Source organism: Arachis duranensis, chromosome 1, assembly GCF_000817695.3.
Source record: "Arachis duranensis cultivar V14167 chromosome 1, aradu.V14167.gnm2.J7QH, whole genome shotgun sequence".
Lineage (NCBI taxonomy): Eukaryota > Viridiplantae > Streptophyta > Magnoliopsida > Fabales > Fabaceae > Arachis > Arachis duranensis.
The window spans coordinates 90427561-90452859 of NC_029772.3; the positions used below are offsets into that span (position 1 = coordinate 90427561).

At 29.4% G+C, this 25299-nt stretch overlaps 3 protein-coding genes across 3 annotated transcripts; all 3 read right to left on the bottom strand.

The window, feature by feature from the left end:
• Positions 1–5475: 5475 nt before the first annotated feature.
• LOC127740422 (uncharacterized) lies at positions 5476–8115 on the bottom strand. The gene is made up of 4 exons (XM_052251412.1): positions 7977–8115; positions 6919–7156; positions 6403–6478; positions 5476–5874 (listed from the first exon to the last, which is right to left on the bottom strand). The coding sequence occupies exons 1-4, from the start codon at positions 8113–8115 to the stop codon at positions 5803–5805; spliced, it is 525 nt and encodes a 174-aa protein (XP_052107372.1). The 3' UTR covers positions 5476–5802.
• A 3282-nt stretch (positions 8116–11397) lies between these two features.
• On the bottom strand, positions 11398–13424 carry LOC107460016 (AAA-ATPase At5g57480). The gene has a single exon (XM_016078331.3). It carries the CDS (start codon positions 13165–13167, stop codon positions 11569–11571), a length of 1599 nt encoding a protein of 532 aa, XP_015933817.1. The 5' UTR covers positions 13168–13424; the 3' UTR covers positions 11398–11568.
• A 9110-nt stretch (positions 13425–22534) lies between these two features.
• Positions 22535–25299, bottom strand: LOC107460004 (protein YIP4b; the record flags this gene model as incomplete). The annotated part of the gene is given in 3 exon segments (XM_016078323.1): positions 22535–23096; positions 23366–23440; positions 25106–25299. Coding segments are annotated over 3 exon segments (530 nt in total), but the record flags the coding sequence as incomplete, so codon positions are not given.

The following is a 25299-nucleotide window of genomic DNA, read 5'->3' on the forward strand; positions in this document are numbered from 1 at the left end:
AATTAAGTTTTGAAACTAATTGGTATAAAATGTTACAGATATAAAACTAAGAAAAATTTTTATTTGTATAAAAATGAGCCTAATAAATAATTATTCTATTTAATATATAATTAAGAGTATTTCTTTCTTTATCAACGAATTATAGTTCAAATGACATAATCTCTTTATATTCACCTAAGAATTGGTAAAAAAAAATACTTCTTTCCTTTATTAACTTTTTTAAACATTAATTATTTATTTTACATATAATTTTATAATTTAACATTTTAAAAAAAAATTTATAGTAATTTTAATTTTAATAAAATATGATATAAATAAGGTAACATTAATATTAAAATGAAAAAAATACTTATCTAATAAATTTAAAAAGTGAATGATATATTAACAAAAAATAAATTAATTTCTTAAAAACGATAAAAAAGCGGCTGAACAGGCACGTTAGTGCCTGTTGAGCCGCTAGTATACATAAAATATATATATAACACAATTTTTTATCATTTTGTTTATATTCAATATTATAATTTTATTTCACACAAAACAAAATTTATTTAAATTTTAATATTATATATATATATAACACAATTTTTTTTATCATTGTGTTTATATTTAATATTATATTTTATTTCACACAAAACAAAATTTATTTAAATTTTAATATTATATACATAATATATATTTAATATTATTTTTTTTAAGATTCTAATATATCTTTTTTTTGGATTTAGTATATGAATTTTTAACTTATTTTTTATGTATTATTTATTTTAATTTTAAAGTCCAATAACTTTTTTTTTGTACAGACATATTGTTTTTAATATTTATATACTAATTTTTTATTTTGAACTTCATCCTAATATCTGAGACTTGTCAAAAAAATTTAAAATTTGTAAAAAAAATAATTAACCTGATTAACAGGTTACCTTTTTAAATCCAGACCATTCAAATAAAATATAATAAATGAAGAGTTTAGATTTAACAAATTCACAAGGTGTGCAACACTCCATACTTAGCGAGGAGCGTTTAAGGATGAGCCATAATAAGCAAACCAAATTGAATTGGTATATTAGTAGTTAGCTAATTAGTCTGTTTAAACAAATACTGAAAATTTGAATTTCGCCTTATGCCCTTAAATAGAGTTAAGTACCATGACAAATTAGTTCTTAGCTTGTCGAGTTAGAAAATACCATAAAAAATTAAATAAATAAATAAAATAAGTAAGACTTTTCGCATATAAACTTTTGTAATTTATTTTGATCCTATGGAAAATATATACTTTTAAAGATGATTGTTATGTACGCATTGCATTGCATTGCATAGCATGCCATTTAATTACAGTCTTGAGTTTCCAGTTACAACATGAAGATTTTGTAAGCCTTGAAAAAGAAAGGGTTTGAATTAAAGCATTCTTTTAAAGGTTATTCGCATTACTGATTAAACAGAAGATAAATGAGAAAAGAATAGAGGAATTTAAAGTAAATATTTTGGTTTAATCTCAATGTGTAATGAGATCTACGTCTCGTGTTTATCACAATAATAACAAAATTTTACTATATCCAATCTACTTAATATACTAAAATTGGGTTTTCTCCCAACTACTAAAAGTGACGTGTCGATCTCTCATGCCTCCATTTTCCCTCCAATACGAATAATTTTTTTTCTATTCTAAATTATTTTATTGTAATTATATTATAATTAATACTAAATGAATAATATATAATTATACTAATTTAGCAACATATCTTCATTATAATTATATCAAATCAATATTTAATGTTTTTATAAAAATATCTTTAATATTAATTATATTATAATTAATATTTAATGAATAATATATAATTATACTAATTTAGAAACATATCTTCATTATAATTGTATCAAATCAAAATTTAATGCATTATTTAAAAATCACCTTAATAATAGGTAATTTACATATTTATTTTTGTTTTATTAAAGTCTATATATAGTTAGTGTTTTCCTGTGGTACATGAATCTAAATTTGAGATTCAATTCATAATTTTATATTTAGTGTTTTTTTTTACTACTTCATAGAATAAGAACGTATTCTTCGTTTTTTTATTGAAGTTGATCCTTTTAAGGTACAATTTATAGTTTTTTATAATATTTTTTATATATTCATTCTATTATATTATTCTTTTGATAATTTTTTATTTGTTGTTACTCTAAGTTATTCTTATCGTCTAATGTTCCAGTTCGATTGTCTTTTGCCACAATCATTTACAATGCATCACATCCATAAAATACTTCATCGAGTTGTCTTCACTGATTCTGGTTCCAACTACATGGTTGTAAGCGTTCAGTTTTGCTAAATTCATGACAAATTCAGATATGCAATTTCAACGATTAGTAATATATTTAAATTTTCTTAGTTTAAGTTGTTCGTTATTAGAATAATTTTTTAACATATTTTGATTTTTTTTCAGAAATTACCAGCTTTCTTTTGCATGCATGCAATGCCATTGAGGAAAATAAGAGTTAGTTTGGTTTCTCGGTGTGGTAATTTTATACCTTGCCACATTGCATGGATAGCGAATGATGAAGCTTATCTAACAAGAGGATGGTCTGATTTTGCACGAATTCTAAATATTGAAACTTACGATGTTATTTCAGTTGGTTGTCGTTACAAGAATGATTCTATACTATACGTGACTAAGGACTAAAATAGGTTTAATATTGTTTAGGTAATTTGATTTTACTATTAGTATTTGATTAAATTATAATTATAGAATTTTAAATTATTGCCTTAAATAATTAGTGACAAAATATTAGTGTGTTGGCAAGTAATAATGATGCCTGGGATTGAAACTATAAAAATATTAGTGACAAAATAATATTTTAAACTAATGAAATTTATAGCTTTTAGTAAATTTTTATATATATTTTTTATATATACTAATATTTTTAGTATATATAATAATAACATAGATGATTTGTTACTTATAGTGATTAAATACAATAAATACATATTAATTTAGTTAAAAAAATCATTGTCTCCTATGTTTTCCTATTTTTTTCTTCATTAAATCCAATCAATTATAATAAATTAATTATATCAACTAATTAATTTAATCAATTATTTTCTAATTTATTTTTTTGAATTCAATAAATCAAATAAAATCAATTATACTAATTATTTGTATCAACTAACTGATTTGATTAATTCTTAAAAATATTTTTATTTAATTTATTTAATTTATTTAAATACATAAATTATAACTTATTAGTTATTTAATTTTACTACGATAAATATTAAATTCTATTCCGAATATAAAATATAAAATTTTATTCTTTCCATTTTTATTTTACCACTATAAAAGACCATATATGCTAGAAGAAAATATCATTCATTTACCAATTACTCTTTTATTAGGTAGCTTTTACAACAATTCTTTTTCTTCCTATGAGGCGTCGTCACAAGAAGGCAACTATCATGGACACAAATCAACACACACTCTTCAACTCCCCTGCTCATCATTCAGAGCAATATATGATATGTTATCCATTAAGCATTTATAAACCATGGTGTTATCATGTATGCATAAATAAAAAAAATCTGTAATTAAGCTTAAGTCATTTACCTATTTGTGTGGTATATTACAGTGTGAAATTACTTTTAATTTGTGTTGTGCGATGATATTATGATTTAATTTAGGATTTTATTTTAGAATTGTGTTATGATTTTATCTCATCATTTTCTCTTAGATATTAAGTTGATGTTTTTTTATTTATTATTATTGAAGTGGATGTGATAGAAAATTTGTAAAAAAAAAAACTCACATTCAATTTATTTTATTGTAGTCTTCTATTTTTCTATTTTTTTATTCATTTTATTTTATTTTTAAATATCATGTAATTTATTATAATTTATACCAATTAATTAGTTATAATTCATTATATCAGTTAATTTAATTCGTTAATTTATAATATACATGATAAAATAGATCATTTGTTACTTATACATTTGTTTTTCTAAAATCTAAATCTAAATCTGAATAATTATATTTTCAGTTTTTGTTATGAACAAAATATTATTAATAATGAATAATAATTAATCACTCATACTTTTAATCAAAGTGTCTGGATGATTTTTATATTTATTAATATTAATTATTGATTATTTTTTCACAAATTATATTATAATTTTATGTTAGTTCATAATTGATTAATGATTAATGTTCATGAAGCTATGTTATTCTAAATTCATATTTATAAATATTTTATTTAAATATAATTTTTAACATAAAAATGTATTATTTTTAATAATATCATAATTTTATATTTTTAATTATTCTAAATGAATATTTTATCAAATACTAATTAAAGCCATTATTCCCTTTGCTTTCACTAATCTATTATCTAACTATTATATAAAATTAAAATCGTATTAATGAATTTAATATTAAAGTTAATTTGGCTTTTTATTATTTAGAGTGTTTTTCAATCAATAATTTTATACTCTTTACTTTTTTTTCAGTTTCAGTTTGAATTTTAATTTAGTACTCAAAGATAGTAAATTTTCATTTATACTGTTTAACGAATAATGCATGATTATACTAATTTAGAAAAATATTTTTATTATAATTATATAAAATCAATATTTAATACATTATCAACTAATAAAAGTGAGGTGTCAATTCCTTATGAATTCATTTTCCCTCCAAAATGAAAGTACTATTCTCTCTTTTAAATTTATTTTAGAAAAATATCTTTATCATAATAATTATATTACAATATTACAATTAGCATTTAATGAATAATGCATAATTATAATAATTTAGAAAAATAAAATAAAGTACAGTAATTTATCTTTCGACTGCACACGTGTGTAGAATAACTTTTAAGAATAAGTCATGTATAGTAAATACGATCGATGATTGTAAAATTGTATACTAACATTGATATTATTTCAGGTATATATTTTGCAGGCATTAAAGAAAAGTGTTGAGTTATTTTTTAGTAGATTTAAATTGTTTATTGTTTATTAGAGAATTTTGTGCATTAGAAATCTCTAAGAATTTATTATTTATTTTGAGCTAATTTTGATATGTTCTTACTTGATAGTAAAACAATATATAAAACTTTGTTGGTGGGTCTAAATATTATTAAATTATTTATGGTCACATTGAGTATATATGTTTGATTTATTGAAGAAAGTAGATTACTAAAACGAATTAATAACTATTTTAGAGTTAATATATTTAACACTAGCTTAAAAAAAACAAATAATACATAACATGTATATTTTTATTAATCAAATTATTATAATTTAAATTAATCTTAACAAAATAATTTAAAATTATAATTTTAATTTTATCACGTGCATGACACGGGTGATTAAACTTGCCATAACATGTATTATTGCCTTAAATAATACACTAAACAAGACATTTGTTGACAAAAATAAACTAATTGCATATTGTTCTAAATCTATTTATTCTTTCTTTTTTCACCCAACAACCAGTCAAATAAAAAACATTAATGGAAAAATAGAAGTAAGTAAAACTATTTGTCATTCAATAAGAAATAACATGAGTATCTTTAACGAATTAATAACAATAATAAATGTTTCATAATCCAATAAAACTAAAATAAAAAATCAAATAAACAGTCGTGAACTTACATATTATTTGAAATTATGTAGTGTTCACACAATTGTGGTTGTGATATTAAAACTATGTCATATTGAAGCTATGAGATTTTGTATCTAGTAAGCATCAATTAAAAAGAAAAACTAAAAATTAACCTAATTAAACAAAAAAATAATAGCAGAAATAAAGATAAATATTACCAATCCAGTGGTGCTAGGAATTGACAAGCTGAACTTCTGATCAAAGTTGTAATCCTTGTACAAAAGATCTACATAAGAATTGCAACGTTCACAACTTAATGCCAAGTATATTATAACAAATTTAGACATGGCTTGATAAGAAGCCAACCATCTAAAGGATTTTAAGCGACAGATACTTATAAAGTCTCCAAACATGTTGCATTGTAGGCTTTATGTATACTAGACTTATTATGATATTTGAATTAAGATATCATGATGGGTTTCAATATTTAAAGTACTCAAAAAGAGTACAAGGCATTCTCATACTCAAAAAAAAAAAAGGTTTCAATATTTAAAGTACTCAGAAAGAGTACAAGGCATTTCCATACTAAAAAAGAGTACAAGAAACATTTGATTTTAATATAATCCCATATCACTATAAATCTTCATGCGCTGTGGTCAAGCACTATAATTACAACACAAGAAATAAGATGGGATAACATATCATGAACTAGCAGATAATCATGAATATATTCAACTATATATAAAGAATAACTTCGGACAATAATCTTAAAGAATGTGTATATATCGTGGAATGAAGTTAAGTTCAGGTTTACCTTCTGCCCTTTTGCCAATATCAAAAAATGGTGCTGGACCATTGCCCATAATGGTTCAGAATAAATGTATGTATTCCTGTACATCATCATAAACGGATTAGACAACGCTTAGATTAAGAGAAACAAAAGAGTTGAAAATGTAAAAACAGTTAAAAGAATAGCATTATTCCAACGCACAACAACTAAAAGCCTAAAATTATACGAACTTCTTCAACCCTTGTACAAAAATAAAGGACAAGAGCTACTCAACAAGAGAGAGTTCAGTATCGTTTCATAGAAATTCACATGTTTGTTAGGCCACCAGGTGCTCGAGGAAATAACCAAAATAAATAACGCAAAAAGGAATGCGAATTTGAAGATAACGACGGCAATAACAAAAATCAACTGAAGCAAAGAATGAATGAATAATAAATCTGAATAATAAATCTGATAAATGGAATGTATAACATGAGAAGGAGTGATTGATTGTAGGATCCAGTTTCGTGAATGGGAAGAAGAAAGAAGAAAAGGGCTTACTGGGAAAGAAGAGAGGCTAAAACGACGTCGGCGCAATACACCGACGACGAGAGATGATTGATTGCGATTGAGATTAGGTTGCGGCTACCAAGGAATAGCAAGCCAAAACCCCCTTTGTCTCTCTCTTCAGCTGACAGAACAGAAGAGTGAGGTGTCGGAGGCGCAGCCCAACAGCAATAACACAATGCTGAAACTTGCTTGCACGCACCCACCTGGCCACCACTCAAGCTGACGTGGCCTTAAATTACGAGCATACGTGGCCATTTTCACTTTAAATTATTTAAAAATTAATGAAAAAAAGATACTTTTATCTGCAAATATTTATATCTTTAAAAATTTGAAAATAAATTTAAATATCTGATTTTTTTTGACATATCGATTCTGAATCTAATTTGTCTTCTTTTCAAAACTCTCAATGTGTATTCGTATATCGGGTCAGGCTAATACATCAAAAATAATGTTTAATTTTTTTGGTTGAGTCTGCTAGACCCAAATGAACAAAAAATCCATGTGTCTAAATTTTAAAAAGATAAAAAATTTAAATATATTTTTAAATCGTTAAAAATTTGAATATCTATAAACAAAAAATTAAGAACCTATTTATTTTTTTCTCAAAATTAATATCAAAAGTTCGAAACTACAAGTTTTATTTGTTGTGTGAAATGAATTGGATAATTTTAAATTTTAAGCATTATATGAGAAGGTAAATTAACACTTCAACCTGTGAATATTATTTTTGACTAATTATGAAAAATTCATGTATTGTATATTAAAATTAGTTTAACTGTAAAATTTAAGTACAAGTGATAGTTATTTGAACTCTATTTTATATTTGATTTCTAGAAGTGCCTATATATGATAGGTCTATGCTTATATAAATTTATCTAGACTAATTTATAGTTATCCAAGATTTATATTTATTAACCAGAGTTAGGGTTAATTTAATGTTTAATTACTCTATGTCAGTGTAATTTTTTATATAGGTTTTGTTTGTTTGTGTTATTTCTTTTCCGAAATTCATTTATATATGCCTTTCTATCATTTGACAAAATGCCCACCATTCAATTCATGCACGGTTCCGAAGAGCAGAATAGAGGTATCTGGTTCTTTGTACTCTGAAAAGGCATGAATCCATTCAATGGTTGCAACGAGAAAAAACAAAAACCACACTTGTGTAAGTGTGTTAAGGACCCTCATTTGTGCTGTTTTTCTGTGGAGCTTAAAGGAACGAACAAAGTATTTTTATTTTTGGAAGAAGAAACAAAAATATATCTAAAAATTTACATGTTGGACACCATTATACTTCAATTATTTAACGAGTCACGCGTGCACATTATTTATATATTCTGAGGGACATATTTATCTTTTCGATCATCGGTATGTGACGGTGTTAAATGATTGAAGTATAATTGTGTTCACCGTGTGAATTTTTAGGTGTATTTTTGTCCCTTCCATAAACACGAAAAATACTGTGTCTGCCAGAGTATATAAATGGTGTGCACGCGTAACTCATTAAATAATTAAAATGTAATTGTGTTCATCGTGTGAACTTCAGTGTATTTATCCCTTCCTCCTTTATTCTTATTATGACTTTGATTGCATTTTTTCTTAGATTTACTGGCTACCATTTTTTCACGATTAAAAAAAAGCGTGGAATGCATGTAATGGGAGGAGAACAAGGTAAATGAAGAATAAGGATCCTCATTATTATTTAATTAATTTCTTAACGTTGAAATTAAATAAAGCATATGCATATGTAGCAGAATAAATGTAACTGACGAAGATCGAATTCAACAAACTAATTAAAGTAGCAGCCAATAAGTCTTTATTCAAGATTCACGAGCTGCATGCATATGCTATATATGGTCTAAGATCCGTTTAAAATCTACATAATCTTAATCTTAAATTATATCTAAAAGTTTGCATGGTCGTAAATAAAGAAATAAATAAAAAAGACGGGTCCGTTGAAATTATTCGTACTTTTGGTGTTGAGAGAAAAGTACGGAAAGATGGGTAGAGAGGAGGATTTTGTTGGGCTAGCATAAAAGCAAAAATCACATCACATATATTCATTTTCCATTTTTCTGGTGGGGTATGTTTTATGCCTCAATAGGGAACCATTAGAATAAAAATCCTTTGCATTGATCTCCAAGCAAGAAAGGGACACACAAATAAAGAAGCTGTGAGAGAGTTAAAAAGCAACAAAGACTTATCGTCCTTGTATTTCAAATAATATAATGTTGCTTCATTAATTAGCATGCTGTGTTTAATTAATTATGAGTAAGATTGTGGACTTGTTTTCTTCTTCATAGTTATATATAGTTCAAGTGTTATTAGTTGCACGTGTTACTTCTTGTTTCAAAATCTAAACTCAAAAGTACTTTGTATCATTGCCAAAAAGATGCAAGTACTTTTTATTTTGGATCCAAGCAAAATCTTACACTTAATAATAATTAAAAGCAGGATGTATTCAATTCCAGGAAACTTCGCCGCCCTGCTGATTAATCAGGCATAAATGTCAATGCTTACCCTAACTATGTTATTATTTATGGACGAACTTTAATTATTGGTCCTTTTTTTTTTTTTTGAAGTTAAAGCAAGTATTAAACCACATTGAGGTAAGGAAACAAGAAGGGACCATAATGGTCCTTTTGGGATATCGATCTTTGACAGTGAATCTGGACAACTGAGCAGCTTCGTGCTCAAGAGTAGAATGTGAAAGTGACACTTTATATCATCAAACAGCGCCAACAACTTTGAATTGTTTGGTTGAATCTTAAGAAAATGGTTTCTTATAAGCCATATGACAAGGAATTTAATTAAGAAGCAGTTCTTTGTTTCAAAAATTTATATTTTATACATTATAAAAAGTGTATATTTTACAAGTACTTTTTTCGAAAATCTTGACCCTTAGGTGCTCGTGGAGGCATGTTTTGCATGTAATATAAAATATGTATATTCATGTTAAGGATGGTTCAATCAATGGCTGTGGCTTCGTGTTCATGTAAGAATATAAGGTAGATGGTGTTGTCATTTGTCGGCACTCTCATAAAATGAATTGCTTTTTCATTAGCTTGACAACCTGAATAGCCTTTTTCCCAACTCAATATGAAAATCAATGTTACACCCAAAACATAAATTTTCAACTTTTTCAACCTTTGAGCTTGCTTTTGCGCCCTCCACCCTCTCACTTTTTGCCAACACAAAATCCGGGTCTTTTTTTAGTTGTTTCCATTTTCACCACTTAATAATTAACAAGGGTGTTAGAGATCAGTAATTTTTGTAATTTATAGCCATCAAGTAGTTATTAATGATATTTTTAATAATGTAAAATTTCATCTAATAGTGTGAAATTATTCATTTTTCTTTTACTAATTACATGCTTGTCAGAATTTAATAAAGTTATTAATTGCTAAACTTTTCCATAATTAATTATCACAGTTCAGCCCATAGTTCATAAAGCAACCTTGTATTGTAAAATTGTAATCCTATCCACTCGCACAGTCAATTTTTCAGAAATAGTTGTTGTTCTTAATTATTGTAATATATTAGAGGTTAACGGTATCAATATATCCAATCAGACACGGAAACATAAGGCCAACTTGAATTAATTAAGAAATTAAAAAAAAAGTTCTCATGAATATATTAACATTACATCAATCACCATACATGACGAACTCAAGCACAATAATTCTTTTATGCAATTAATTTCACATAATTAACAGAAATCATTTTCTTGTCACTAGAAAACAAATAGTACATCAAATCTCAATCACTGCCAATTTTCTGCGTAAGCTGTCACAGTAAAAACTGTTACTAGATAGGTAACTTTCCTTGCACTCCAAATAATTTTCCCAAAGAATCTATAGTCTGAATTATTCTGAGCTTTGCCTTTTAAAGTTAATAAGTTTAATATACCTGAACTTGCCATTTTTCACCGGGAAGGGGAACTACATAATTCTGAATTTCTCATATCATATCACAACCCATATGATAATAAAACATTAATTACTATAATTGAATTGAATTGAACAATTGGGTGTTTTGTGGTACCCTACTTATTACTGATATTCCCTACCCATCTCATCAACACACTAACCATGTGCACCCCAGGTGTTCACCAACATCCCAGCTGGCTACCCAAGCATGTCAGGGTGTAAAGTCCTCCCTTACTAGACTAATTATTAAGATTTTAATTAAATCTTAACTAATTAAGGGAAACAATATGCAAATTAACTCATAATTTCTTAGTGCAGTGCCAACTACTAAACTGGTTCTAGATAAACTTCCCCGACAACATATATGTCTATGTAAGACTCCATTATTATTATTATTATTCAAAATCAAAAGTTCAAAACTTAATTAATAAAGAAAGACAGGAGTATGTGACATGTTTAGAATTAGAGGCCCCAATTGCTGCTGCTTCTTTCCATGCTTCTTTTTTTTCATTCTTCTAGTTCTATCTGATATGTCTTGTAATTAGCTCACCATAAATTTCATTTTTTTTTTCAAAATATAATCAATTACACTTGAGATTACAGTGTATGCTGCTCAATATTTTTCAGTAACATGTGAAACTCATCTTTGTCACTGTAGAATAAGAAGAACAAGAACAAAGAACGGTTCTTGTTAACAACATTACCATCATCATCACTTAATCTTCTCTTTTTCTCCATCTCCTTCTTCTTCTTCTTCTTCATCTTCATCTTCCACCTTGTTGCAATTGTCCTCAATCTCAGACTCCTCCTTAGGACTCTCACTATCCAGAGCCCTCTTCTCTTGTTCTTCTTCCTCTTCTTCATCTTCATCATCATTTTTTCCCCTTCTGACTGCTCTTCCGCCATTGCTGGCATTGTTGTTATTCCTCTCAGCTCGGATCTTGAGTGTCTCCAACAACTCGACGACGGCTCTGTCCTTCTTGCGGCGGTTCTTGATGAGAACCTCGCTGATGTCAGCAGGGGTCATTCGGGCCATATCGACCACCATCTCGAGCTCCTTCAAGACATGGCCATCCAAGTCGCCTTCCTCGTAATTCAAGTAGTTCCTGAGAAGAATCTTGAGAGCAGGGAAGGAACAGAAGCTCATGAAAACATGCATATCCATTCTTCCACTTCTCAAGAGAGCAGAGTCAAGCTTCTCAATGTGGTTCGTCGTGAAAACGAAGATCCTTTCACTCCCACAGCAAGACCACAACCCATCCGTGAAATTCAGCAACCCAGACAGAGTAATCGAGTTCCCGCCATCTTCACCGCCACCCCCACCGCCGCCGCGTATATCACCGGAATCATAGTAACTCCTGGAAGCGCCGCCGCCGCCATTGTTGGTCTTCTTCCGGTTGGTCAAGTTGATAGAACAATCAATATCCTCAATGACGATTATGGACTTGGAACTGGTCTTCATGAGAAGCTTCCTGAGCTCAGAGTTGTTATGAACCTCGGTCAACTCAAGATCATAGATATCGTAGCCAAGGTAATTGGCCATGGCGGCGATCATGCTGGATTTTCCGGTGCCGGGAGGGCCATAGAGAAGGTAGCCTCTCTTCCAAGCTCTGCCAGTTCTGTGATAGAATCCTTGACCTCTGGCGAAATCCTGAAGATCCTCCATGATCTCTTTCTTCTTGTCAGGGTCCATAGCCAATGTATCGAAGGTGCTTGGGTGCTTGAAGGGCACAGATTCCCAAGGGTGGCCTCTGGAATCTAGAGAACCGCCTCTGGAATTCGTATACAGCAACCGATCCTGATTCTTTCTTCTTATCTCATTGGCTTTCTCCATAACATAGTCCAGGTAAGAGTTGAGGATCAAGGGTTTGTCTTTCTTTCTGATTCGGAGAGTGAAGCCTCGTTTTTCTTCCGGCAAGGGGCGCCATGAGAAGGTTTGGGATTGCCGCTGGGTGACTACGTGTTCCCAGAGCACGGTGGCGCCGTTGAAGGTGTCGGAGATGGTGTCATTGTTGGCCAGGCCGAAGGTGAAGGCGGAGGAGTTGAGGGCGCGTGTCAGGCTGAGGCGGTTGCCGGTCACGGAGACAGAGGAGCTGAGGTAGAGCTGGACGGCGTTGTAGAGCTCGTTGGTGTTGACGCCGTCGATCTCCGTTATGTCGAAGTAACAGTAGGAGGAGAAGCAGTGGAAGATCTTGTTGAAGAGCTTCACGGTGGCAAAACGGAGCTCCGGTGGGAACACCGCTTGGAGTATGGTTTGGCAGAAAGCGAATACCCCCAGAACCGATGCCAAAGAGGTCCAATATTCTTTCATTTCTATTTTTTTCTTTTTCTTTTTCTTTTTTTTCCTCTCTTGTGTTTGTGTTGCTGATAACTAATAAGTAATAACAAACAAGAGACTAGAGAAGTGGAAGATGATGTGAGAGAGAAGAAAAAAGAGAGATCAAGTTAAGAGTTAAGATAAAGATGAATAGAGGTGTTGTGTTGTGTTGTGTGGTGTGAAGTGTAATTTAATGGAAGTGGTGTTGGGTGTATTTATAGACAGAGTGAATGGGGTTTTGAATTCAATTCAATTCAAGTGGAGAACCTGTCGGGGAAGGCCATGTTTGTTTGTGGCAAAAGCATGGGGATGGGAATAATGCATTTTTCTTAATTTAACACTATTGTACAAACTTAAATAAATAAATGGTTGGAAATTCTTAAAATTTCCAATCCCAAAATCATTCATATTAAATTATTAAGAAAAAAATACTTGAAAACGCAAAAGCTATCTTAATTTGTGAGTTTGAGAGAGTTTAACTTTTGTAATTTTTTAATTTTCTTCCATCAAAACATTTTGTATTTTAGATAAGACTGAATTGTAATTCTTTTGATAGAGAAAGAACTATAATAATAAAATTTGATATGTTAAGACCAAAACCATGAAATTAATATTTATAGTTGATTGTGACACTTATTAAATTTTAAAATTTAAATAAAATAATATTTTTTATTTTATTTTTATTTAATTTAGTATTTATAATAATAAATAAAATCATTGTTAATAAATACTAAATAAAATAAATTCTGATTATTTTTTGCTAATTTTTTTATTACTAAATATTTCTGGTTGTATCTTAAACGTATTTATTGTACAGAACTTTTTAAAAAATTTCATCATTGTAAATCTTAATTATTGGCATCTGTTTTATATATTATATATAAATAAATGTTGGAGGTTAAATGTTAATAGAAGAAAAAAGGGTTAGTTTCCTAACAAAATAGGGACTAAAAGAAGACTATTGTTGAGTTGTAATTAATTTTTTTTGAGTTATATACCAAATTTTATTTTTTGTAATAAAGAGGTTTTAAATTAGTAGTAATATTATAGGAAAGTTTTTAAATGTATTCGAAATACTAGTATTCTAATAATCTTAACTGTTGATTTTAATTAATATATATTATATATATTTTTTATAATTGAGATTAACTATTAAAATTATTGAATCTCCGGTGTATTTGGTTGTCTGGTATATTATCAAATTATTTTGGTAATTAAACTTAATTAAGTTGATTCAATAACTTGAAAATTAATAATTAAAAATTTTAGTTAAAAAAAAAGACAAAGATAAAAACAAAAAAGAGATTTAATTAATTTAATTACAAAAGTAACTAATGATGATGTGAGTCTCAATTGGGTTTTCAAGTGTTTGAGATATGAATAAATTGGTAAAAACAAAATATTGGTATTGGATGCTTTAAATAGAATGACTGCTGGGAAGGCAAAGGCTCAGATGAAGAAAATGAAGGTATTTTTGATATGGAAGGGAGTGAGTGGGCCAATGAAAGTACAAGTAAAACAGAAGCAGAGGAAACAAACAAAAAGAGTTTTGGAGTTTGGGTTATCAAGATTTCAGAGATGGGGATTAAAAGTTTTGTTTATTATTTTTGTAGTATCAATTTTGCTGCCAGAGATGGATGACGAGGATGCCTGAAAAATGTGATATTAATTTTGAACACATTATATTAATTGAAATTGGACAAGGAACTAAGTTGTAAAGGAAAGGTTAAAAATTGTGCTTTGTTTGCAGGTCTGTTGCTACAGTAATAAACATGTGCAACAAGTAAGGGGTGAAAATATGTGCACAAAATTGGAAACCACAGAGGGAAAATAATTAAATAAACAATAAAAATTTTAATGTTAAATTTAGTGGCTGATGCTGATAGAGATATGTCGTGCATGCATGTGAGTATTGCAGGCACAATAGAATAGACCATCATATCATATAGAGCATCATACTATATCATATATCTTTTTTTTTTCGGTTTTTGATGTATGTGATTAATTATGTTAAAGTTTAGTTTTCGTTTATGCCATAATGTCAGCGGTGGAATGGGATTTAAAACTCATGCAGGTTGAAAGTGTGGACTTATGTTGCAATTCAAAACTGGTAATTAATCCATGTGGATATCTGTGCTTTGTGAATTATTTTTTGAGTGTTGGTGTGAATTGTTATCATTGCAACACTAAACTATGAATGAAAATCTGATTAGGATAGGGCCTCTTCATAAAAGCCTAAATAGTAGATTCGAATGTGGAGGGTAATATGGCCCCACCACCCTCTTGCCTCACATGTCAAACACTTTGCTTTTTTCGTCATCATATCATATTATTGTTTTTTGTTATTAAAAATTACTAATAATTAATGTGGTTGCTTCATTGGGTTGAGAAAAGATTGAGGAAATAGTTAACTGAAAGAATCAAGATGGAGGGATTGGGTGGCAGCCTCTCCTTCAATCGAATATTGGTCTGGTTTCGAGGCTATTTCATTCCTGAGAGCATAACATGGGATTTTATTTTTTAATAAGAAGAGTGATATATTTTTTTTCTTTTTTGTGTTTTTTAAAGTTGTGGGGAGAACTAGAATTGGAAGGTGTTGAAAATTTTTGAATTGTTTAATTCATGATTTTTATGTTATATCATTAAGAAAAAATACTTAAATTCAAAAACGTATCTTAATTCTTAAGCATGATTAAGAGAAGTTTTTTTTTTAAATTTTTTTCACTAAAGCTTTTTTGTTATTTCTAACAGGACTGAATCATAACTATTCTGATAAAAAAAATTATAGAGATAATTTTAATGTATTGGAGGCCAAAATTTTAAAATTATTATTTATTTGAGTGTGACACTCATTAAATCCTAAAATTCAAATAAAATAATATTTTTTATTTTATTTTTGTTTAATTTCAAATTAAAAATAATAATAAATTATTTAATTCAACATTTATGGCAATAAATAAAATTATCGTTATATAAATTATTTAATATAAAATAACTTAATTTACAATTATAATTAATATACGAATTATCCATAAATAAATTAAAAAATAGTATTTTTATTAATAGAAAATTCAATTTCTGTATCTCAAATTTTTTAATTTTTTTAATTTTTTATACCTCACATTAAACGATTCTATATTTAAAAATAACATTTCAACGATTCACAATTCAAAAAGATATCATTATCAACCTAATATCAAAAATAAGAAATATGAAGTGCCCTTATTAAATTAGATATGCATGTTACGTTCTTTTTAATTTCTCTTATTAAATAATTATGTAAGCTCAATTTACCTTGTATATACATGGCATGAGGGGGCATAAGAGACAAAATGATATTTATGGGATTAAAAGGGATATTTAAAAATAGAAAGCAATTATTAAATACAATTATATTCAACGTAGGTGTTTCTAACATGTTTCAGAAAAGGGAGCATACAGAGGCGTTAAATTCCATCTAAAAATAACTTAATATATAATTCAAATAGTGAAACTCTCCATGCATCTGTCAAAAGTTTTAATAATTGTGCCTTCTCCTACTTTCATCTTTTTCTTATATATTGTTTAATTGTGTGCATAAATTAAGTAATATGCTTGGCTCATTACAGAGGCGGAGCCTCTCATTGGTTAGGGGACATTGTCTCCTCCTAAATTTTAATTTTTTTTTATAAATTCTGTATAAATTTTGATTAATTTCCTTTAAAATTTTTATTTTGAATTTTTTTATATTCAAAAATTAAATTTTAGCCTCTCTCCAAATTTTATGCTAAGCTAGCTCATTAATAACGAAATTACAGGAAAATCATAGATGCTTCTATTAATTTTCATGGTTGCATGGATTTTATATAGGAAGAGGGATAGATAAACATAGGCCAAGGCCCCGATTGAATGTGCAGGAATATAATAACACCACCCAATAACGTTCCCTAGTTCTCTCTCTTCTCTGATTTGTTCCGATAGGCTGATAATATATTAATGCCTTTATTGATATTGGTTAAAATAATAGGAGTCTTCTGGTTCAAAATCTTATATCATAACGCACTGTAGATCAATCATCATATTAAACATTTGTATCATATTTCTTAGAAATTGCGTGTGAAAAATAAGTTTTTTCAGGTTTTTGAAGTCCTTCAATAAAACTTATAGTAAAATAAAGATTTTGAGAAAAATCATTTTGTATTGATTTTAAGAATTCGGTGTCATTACAGTTAACATTAGTTAAAATCATTAATTTTTGGTCTATTAATTTTGATAACTTGATTATTTCTTCTCTTAAATCTTCTAATTTACTTTTTTCCATTAGGTGACGCTTTTATTTGTGAAGAGTTACGGTTTAAAGTGTGGCTTTAGAAAGTGTAGTGTAACAAATCTTTAAATCTGTACCAATTTTACTCTGTATACTAAAATTCACCATGGTAAAAACATGTATACAGTTTATACATGCGGTTGGTTTATGAATAAACCAATTTGGTTGGATCAAAGTACGCATATATATAATATAAATTTTAATACAAAAATATTATTTACATACTAATATTATAAAAAAAAAGCAGAAAATATCGATAATGAATTTTGCGGCTACAAAATCGAATATATTAAAAATAAATTAAATTACATATATATTTATATATAAATATATTAATAACTAATTTTAATATATAAATAATATTTTTAATAAAAAATGAAAAAGACGGGTGGATTCTCTGTCTCTGCCAAGTGCCAAGTGCCCAACTTTGCCATTTATATATATGAAAAAAAGCAATAGTGAAAAAAAATATCCTAAAACTTTATTGAAACTTTTAACATTTTTATATTGTTAATTTTTTAGTGAATATCTTAATTAGATGAGAAAAAGTATATGAAAGGAAATGCATTACTAAAATGTTTGTAATTTAGGAATTGCAATTGCAATTAGATGAGAATGGTTTGGCGTAATGGCAGGTAGAGAATAGCATCTATGAGAAGATCCAGAGAGAGATGCAAGTAAAGTTAAAAAAGGGCTCACACATTACGTAAAGCAAACTCTTTCTGCCTCTGATTCTGCAACTGCCACCACTACCACCACCACCACCTTCCCCTTTCTTAGCATTGTTTATTTGAATTGCCGTACGAAATTTCACCATCACGTAAAACCAGAGAGATGGTTACTCAACAGAGACCACAGTAGGGTGACGCAGTCATGAGTGATCACTGCCCTCTGCCTCTGCCCCTGCCCCTGTCTCTGCGCCTTCCGTACTCTCTGTTCATTCCTACGCTAAATCAAACAATTATCACCATATAGTCATATACACTAATCTCGTGTGTGTGTGTGAAATGAACTTTGTTTTTAGTGAAGACATATACAATTAGGTGATTATATATATAAAAATATCTTCATATAAAATAAATATAGTAAAAGTTTAATTCTGTATTAAAAATATAAAATAATTTATTAATTTTTTTAGATAATTATCTACAAAATTAATATAAAAAATAACTAATTTTACTAAATTAACATTAAAAATAATTAGAAGTGAATTATAATTAAATTTATATTTTATAATTATTGATATCTTATTTTTTTTAGATAATTTAATACGTATTGTTAAACTGTTTAACATAATATTTGTTTATATTTTAATTATTTTCTTTATATAAAATACCTATTTTAATGAAAATATCAAAAACGTATTTATATAAAAATATTTATTTAGCTGTACTTTAAAAACGTAGTTCATAAAAAAAAATTAACAATTTAAAAGTAATGTTTTTATAACCCGTCAAAATTAAATTCTACGATTTAATATCTCATGATAAAAAAAATCTTTATATAAAGAACGTTGTAGAGTTTTTATTGGATTATAAACAAAGGAATAAATTAGTTTCTTTCTTGTATTTTTTTTCCCCTTCTTTCTGTTTGAGCACATCCTCGCAATCAAAGTGCAGCTACCTTCCATTCTCTTACTTTAGACTTCAGAGATGCTGCTTTATTGATTTTTCTGTTATAGTCCTAAAAGTAACCTTATACTAAATGAATTGCTTATGTTGGAAACAAACCTTAGTTTATAATAGAAGTGCCAGGCGAATAAATAAAGATAAGAAGATATGCGGAGTGTATACTCATAATATTTATAGTGTTAACATTATTACTTTTTTTACTAAAACAGTTAAAAGATATGATATTATTTGGTAGAAATGGTATGACTTTGATTAAGTGAAAAGTGATTTAGGTTCCATAAAAATTAGGTGGTTTAGGAGTTAAAATTGCGATGGTTTATAATACAGTATTTTTGTTTAAATGGTGATGGAGGTTTTTTAAAAAAAAAATGTCCATTGAGAAAATTTTTTGGCATACTCTTGCCATAACCTCAATTCTAATAAGTTATTATCTACTCAAATATTATTTACTAGAGACAGATTATGAAAGGATATTTATTAGATTAAAAAGTAATATGTAAGAGACAAAATGATAACTAGTTTGTCCATGAAAAATTGATGATGGTAGAATAATTCAATTCTGTGAGGATGTCTGGCTAAATTGTGATTTTCTGAAAGAAAGGTTTCTACGATTCTTTTCGGTTTCAACCCAAAAAAAGATCTATCATAGGAGTTTGTGGATTTTAGAATGGATTAGAGTGGATTTAAAATTTTTAATAGAGACGAGAGTTATTGCAGTGAAAGTTGGAATTAGTGAATTAATTACATAACACTTTGAGATCGGTAAAATTAGCTATTGATGTAGAGAATAGAGTTGTGTGAAAATTTGATAAATAATGTATATTTTCTGCTAACTCATTTATGCAGGTATTGCATGGTAGAAATATTTTTAAAGAATGTAACAAGTTACCGTTTTATTAAAACTATTTAAGAAGACTTAATTCCTCTAAGAGTGAATCTGTTTATCTAGTTTGTTTTGATCAATTTTTGTTACATGTAATTGAAAAAAAAAAACTAGATACTCTCGATATTTTAAAATTTGAAAAACCAAATAGAATATTATTATTTTAGTTAGTGATTAAGAGAATATGTAAAAAATCACCAATCTGTTCAGAAGATGAATTATTTGCATACGAACATATGAATGCTCGAATATATGTAGCATGTACTATGTAAAGTGTGTCCTTTCCTTGCACGTTTGACTAAAGGTACTATTAAATTAAGCAGCTACACTTGGAGTACGTAATCAATAATTACTGGTTGAATGGAGTAAATAGACAAGTAATTTGGTTACTATAGAATGCATCATGCATGTATTGTAACCTTTTTGATAAATATAGTATATTATTATTAAGCCTAGGTATAGGTCTACTTTGATGATTCAGAATCAGAGCTATCTCAGCTAGCTCCTTCCCCTAATAACCATATCCATCCGTTGAAATACGGTCATATCAAAACGTGAATAGCTAGCTAGGTTAAAAACAAAAGAAACGAAATGATGATACCGTAAGAAGAATCTATATAACATGCCAACTACGGTTATATTTTGTGGTGTCATTATTTGACCCTACAAACCGAACATGGAAGGCTATGATAATATGACTTTATCGCAGAAATTGGATGTATGTGTGTCTATGGAGTTCATTTATTCTCCGTCCGAAAGACCAATGTACGTATATGAGACTATAAATTGAAACAATCATATTCATCTATGACTATGAAGAAGAAGCAGCTAAGAATATATAAAGACGACTTGATTATTGATGGTGACCCTCCAAGCAATGGATCCTATATATTGATTTGATAATTGATTATAAATTGGTACATATGGTCCTAGTCGGTGAGGAAAGGAAACAAAGCACGCGCGTCACGATGGTTATATTAACTAATTTGCAACCATTAAATACTAACGTGTCAAAGCATAGAACATAAATAGACCCATTAGAATCAAATTTTGTTCATAATCATACATACGACAAAGTTGGCAACCTTCTCCAATTGCAAAATTTGCTGGCCATAGCTATGTACAATCATTATTAGTCTCCTTTGCATTGCACTTCTCCAACTGAGTATTATCAAAATCAAAAGTGAAATGAGTGAATGCTATTATGAACTGTTGAAACGCCGTTACCAATGTACAATTAGGGAGACAATGAATGCCCTAACGTCTCCATCATGCCCTACTAGTCCTAATTATTGAAGCTTTTATAGGCTTTTTTCGGTTGCCAAATTCCAACATGTATATGATTATTGTCTGATTGAATGTGACTATGGAATTGCGTTTCAATGGAGTTTTTCATTTTAAAATTTAAAGCAAACAAGCAACCGAACCTTGTAATAAATGTTTGGCGAAGCAACAAAAGCCTAGTCATAAATCATGATTGTCCTAATCAACAAACTCACCTTCCTATTTACGTTGGAGGTGCTACTTGCCACTTGCAAGGTCCTTGTTAATACTACTTAATAGAGCAATATTACTGACCCAACTATTTTAATACAAACTTTGGACAATTATGTAAATGGATATATCTGAGTAACATTATTTGTCCTGGTATCATTCTTTTGGTTAAAGAATAATTGAATCGTGCAGTTATCACAAAAGTGCTGCGCCTCATGAGCCGTGTGGATAAGATCAACGTTGGCCAATTAGTACAAAATGGAGAATGTCATTTGATTTTCATAAACAAATACAAAAGAAAAAAAAAAGCACCACGCAAAGTTACTCATAGTCCTACCTTACTCTACACAAGTTGAGCACTTGCCAAATAAAACAACTAATTCAATAAACATAATAGTGGTCAAAAGGATTCGGTCAAGCATGAATGCATGATTTTGAGTTCAGTATATAGACTACTTTTCTTCAATTTTCATTTTTAATTTTATATTCCTGTGAAGATAAATTCAGTGTACACTTTCCTAAGACGTTGGAAATGGTGTAGCGTTTGGTGGAGAGATAGAGACAGAAAGACTGAGACTGAGAGACTGAGACTAAGAGACAGGGATTGAAACAAATCTCAGTATTCTGTTTGGTGCAAAATGGGAGACAGGAATTGAAACAAGAATGAAACTCTAATTTAATTTGCACAAAGGGTAAAATTGAAATTAATTAATTGAAATGAAAGTATTTTAGGTATAAAATGTTATTAAAGTTTCAGTCTCCATCTCTAAAAATTTCAGTTACTTTTTGGAGGTACTGAAATACTGAAATTTTGGAGACAGAGACAGAAATTTTAGTACCAGTCTCTGAACTAACAAACACAATACTGAGTCTCAGTCTCTCAGTCTCTGTCTCAGTACCTGAAAACAAACGCTACCTTCCGGAACAACTAGAGAGTTAATTCGCAGCCAGACAGCCTACGCTAAATAAATATCTCACTGGAGCAACAGAATATTATATTGAAAGCCACGGAAGTACATAAGCAGTATTTGCAAATTTGCGAGCATATAACCAGAAGTAAACAAATTAATTATTTGAGTCCATCCATGACAATCCTATTCCTATTCATTATTCACATTCACATAGCAAGTATGATCCCATCATATATATCTTCCACGTAATATTACACAATTGTCTGTCTCAGTGTCAAATAATTCTAGCCAACATATTGAACAGAAGAAATAGAGAGGGAAAAGAAAAAGAATGAAAAAAGTTGATCAGATCAATAAACAAAAATTCCTATTTAGAAGCCGATTCAAGCTGATCATGGGATTGAGAATATAGTAATCAGAGGCTCCGATTGATGCATTTAGTCAATGGCAATGATGAGAAAACCAACAGATACATACATGAGAAAAACTGGGTAGAGTGCAAGAGCTTTTCTCCTGGGGTTGACTGCAGAACTCATGAATGGATATGCAGCCCAAGAGCTCCAAGCCAATGTCACACAGACCACAACAATTTTCAGTATGACATTGTCCTTCAACATACAGATCAATGCACCCACATCCAATGGGAACAAGCAATAACCCAGCAGACTCAGACTCTGGAAGAAAATGATGTGTCCACCCTGAAATTTTTTCAGACATGAAATCAAAGTGAAAAATTTGCTTGCCTGCCATCACTTATCCAAATATAATTTGAATAGTGGTTACTCTCCCTCCCCCACCCTTCTTCCCCTTTTCTCAGTCAGTGTAGGCAACATCAAGTAACAGCTAAATCCTCATTTTCACACATGAAAACCGATGTTTTACTAAAGTTTATCATTGAGATATGAAACTGAAAAATTCAAATCAGGACCCAAAATATGACAAGTTGAGAAAGGGAAGTGACTAGTACCAGGAGCAGTACATTCAATGTCAAAATTACCGCGCCAGCAGCAAGTAAACCAAATGCAACAGCAAAGACCTCAGACTGAGACAAGCAAAATAAAAAAATAAATATAAATATAAATATAAATGAATAAAAATAAATAATAGAGAGAGAGAGAGAGAAATGTTAGGAGGAACACATCTAAAACAAACCCAACACACTTTGTAATTATTCAGCACATTATGTAGATTACTATGAAGAAAAGATGAAGAAAAGAGGGTAGAATTGCCAAAATAAGTGGAACATGGTATACAAGGAGTGAACTAAGAAATGTGAAGTCCTGATACAGAGATAACCGAATTCCAAGCGAACTGAAGTGGTAGACATTCTCTAAATGTTTGGTATAGTGGCATATATGGATAACACTGGTTAAATTTATGCATGGACTGATCATTAATTATATCAAGCACACCAACAAACTTATAGATTTGCGGATAAAATTTAACTTCAGAAAGCCACAAAAGAAATACATATATAATTTTTCGTATTGCAGAGAAGAAAACAATTCTGTTTATAATGCAGGCCGTGTAATTTAATATACCAGCATCTAGCAGTGCTCTGTCGTGCTGAACTCACTATACTTAGAGATGTATACCATTTAGATGGCAAGTTTATTGATACTTTGTACTTTTATAATCACCATTCACCAACTCATAATTATACCTATCACAAATTTAAAGAGAAGGGATGTTCCAAGCAGTACAAAGGAAAAGGCAGCACCAAGTCCCATAGCCCTTGGATGTGGATCATCTCCTTTCGTGAGAAAACATGAGACCATCATGTTTCGAAATCTCAACATTTGATTATCATTTAACACACATCAAAGACTAAAATTAAGAGATAACAGTTTTGGTTTTTTGAATAAAAGATATCATTTAGTGATTTATATGATACATTAGTAGATCCACTAGAATCTACAGGAATCAAGAGTTCTTAATCTGGGGCGAGAAAAGAAAAAGAAAAACATGGGAACAGATTCTTATATCTATCCCATGTTTCAGGCAGGGAGCAGCACTGGGTTTCATAACAGGGGAGGGGCTGAATCCTGTGATATTTAACTTCAGCTCTCAAGGTTGATTAGTTAATTTGATATGACAACCCAATAATAACATAATACAGCTTCAGTAATCAGTACTATATTTGCGTTGATGCCCGTGTTGTTCAAATTCGATCCCAATCCGAAGCAATCTAATGGGATACAATTCTTTACAAGTTACCTTAAGAGAACTACAAAATCAGATCTCAAATTTACTTATCTACAATGTAAAGATAGACAAAGAAATGGCCAATGTAATTTCTGGATAAAAAATGCAATCTAAATTCTAAACTAAAACCAATACATAAGCGGCCAATAAGAAAAAGAAGACAATGTTAATCAGTCTGTACTTTGTTTATTTACAGAAGCAAAATGTTCCAATCCCCCTTTAACATTTTGCATTATACGGAGCTATGAAGCATATAGATATAGAAGCTCAATAAAAATGGTGCTCCACATCCAAACTCAATGTTAGATTAACACAGAAATGAAATCGAGAACCTATCAAGATTCAGATCTAAGGTATAAATAAGAGCAGAAGCTTGATATGCATTCTAAATCATTGAACTAAACATGGCTCGAAAATCTAGATCTAGATCAAGTAAGTGATGTTCGTGATCTGAATTCCTAAAGAACGTAGCTAGGTAGAAAATAGAAAAAAGAGAATGCACCTTCTTGACAGAAGCGGACCAAGAGAGAGTGAGACCAAGGAAGACGATGAAGAAGAAAGGGCCCCAGAGATCCCAATCGCGGAGGGCCTTGCCGGGATCCTCACGGTAGGGGTTGGGGAAGACGACGAGCTTGAGGTTGCTGATGATTCTGGAGAGATCGCGCTTGACGGTATCCCATACGGGCTCGGTGAGAG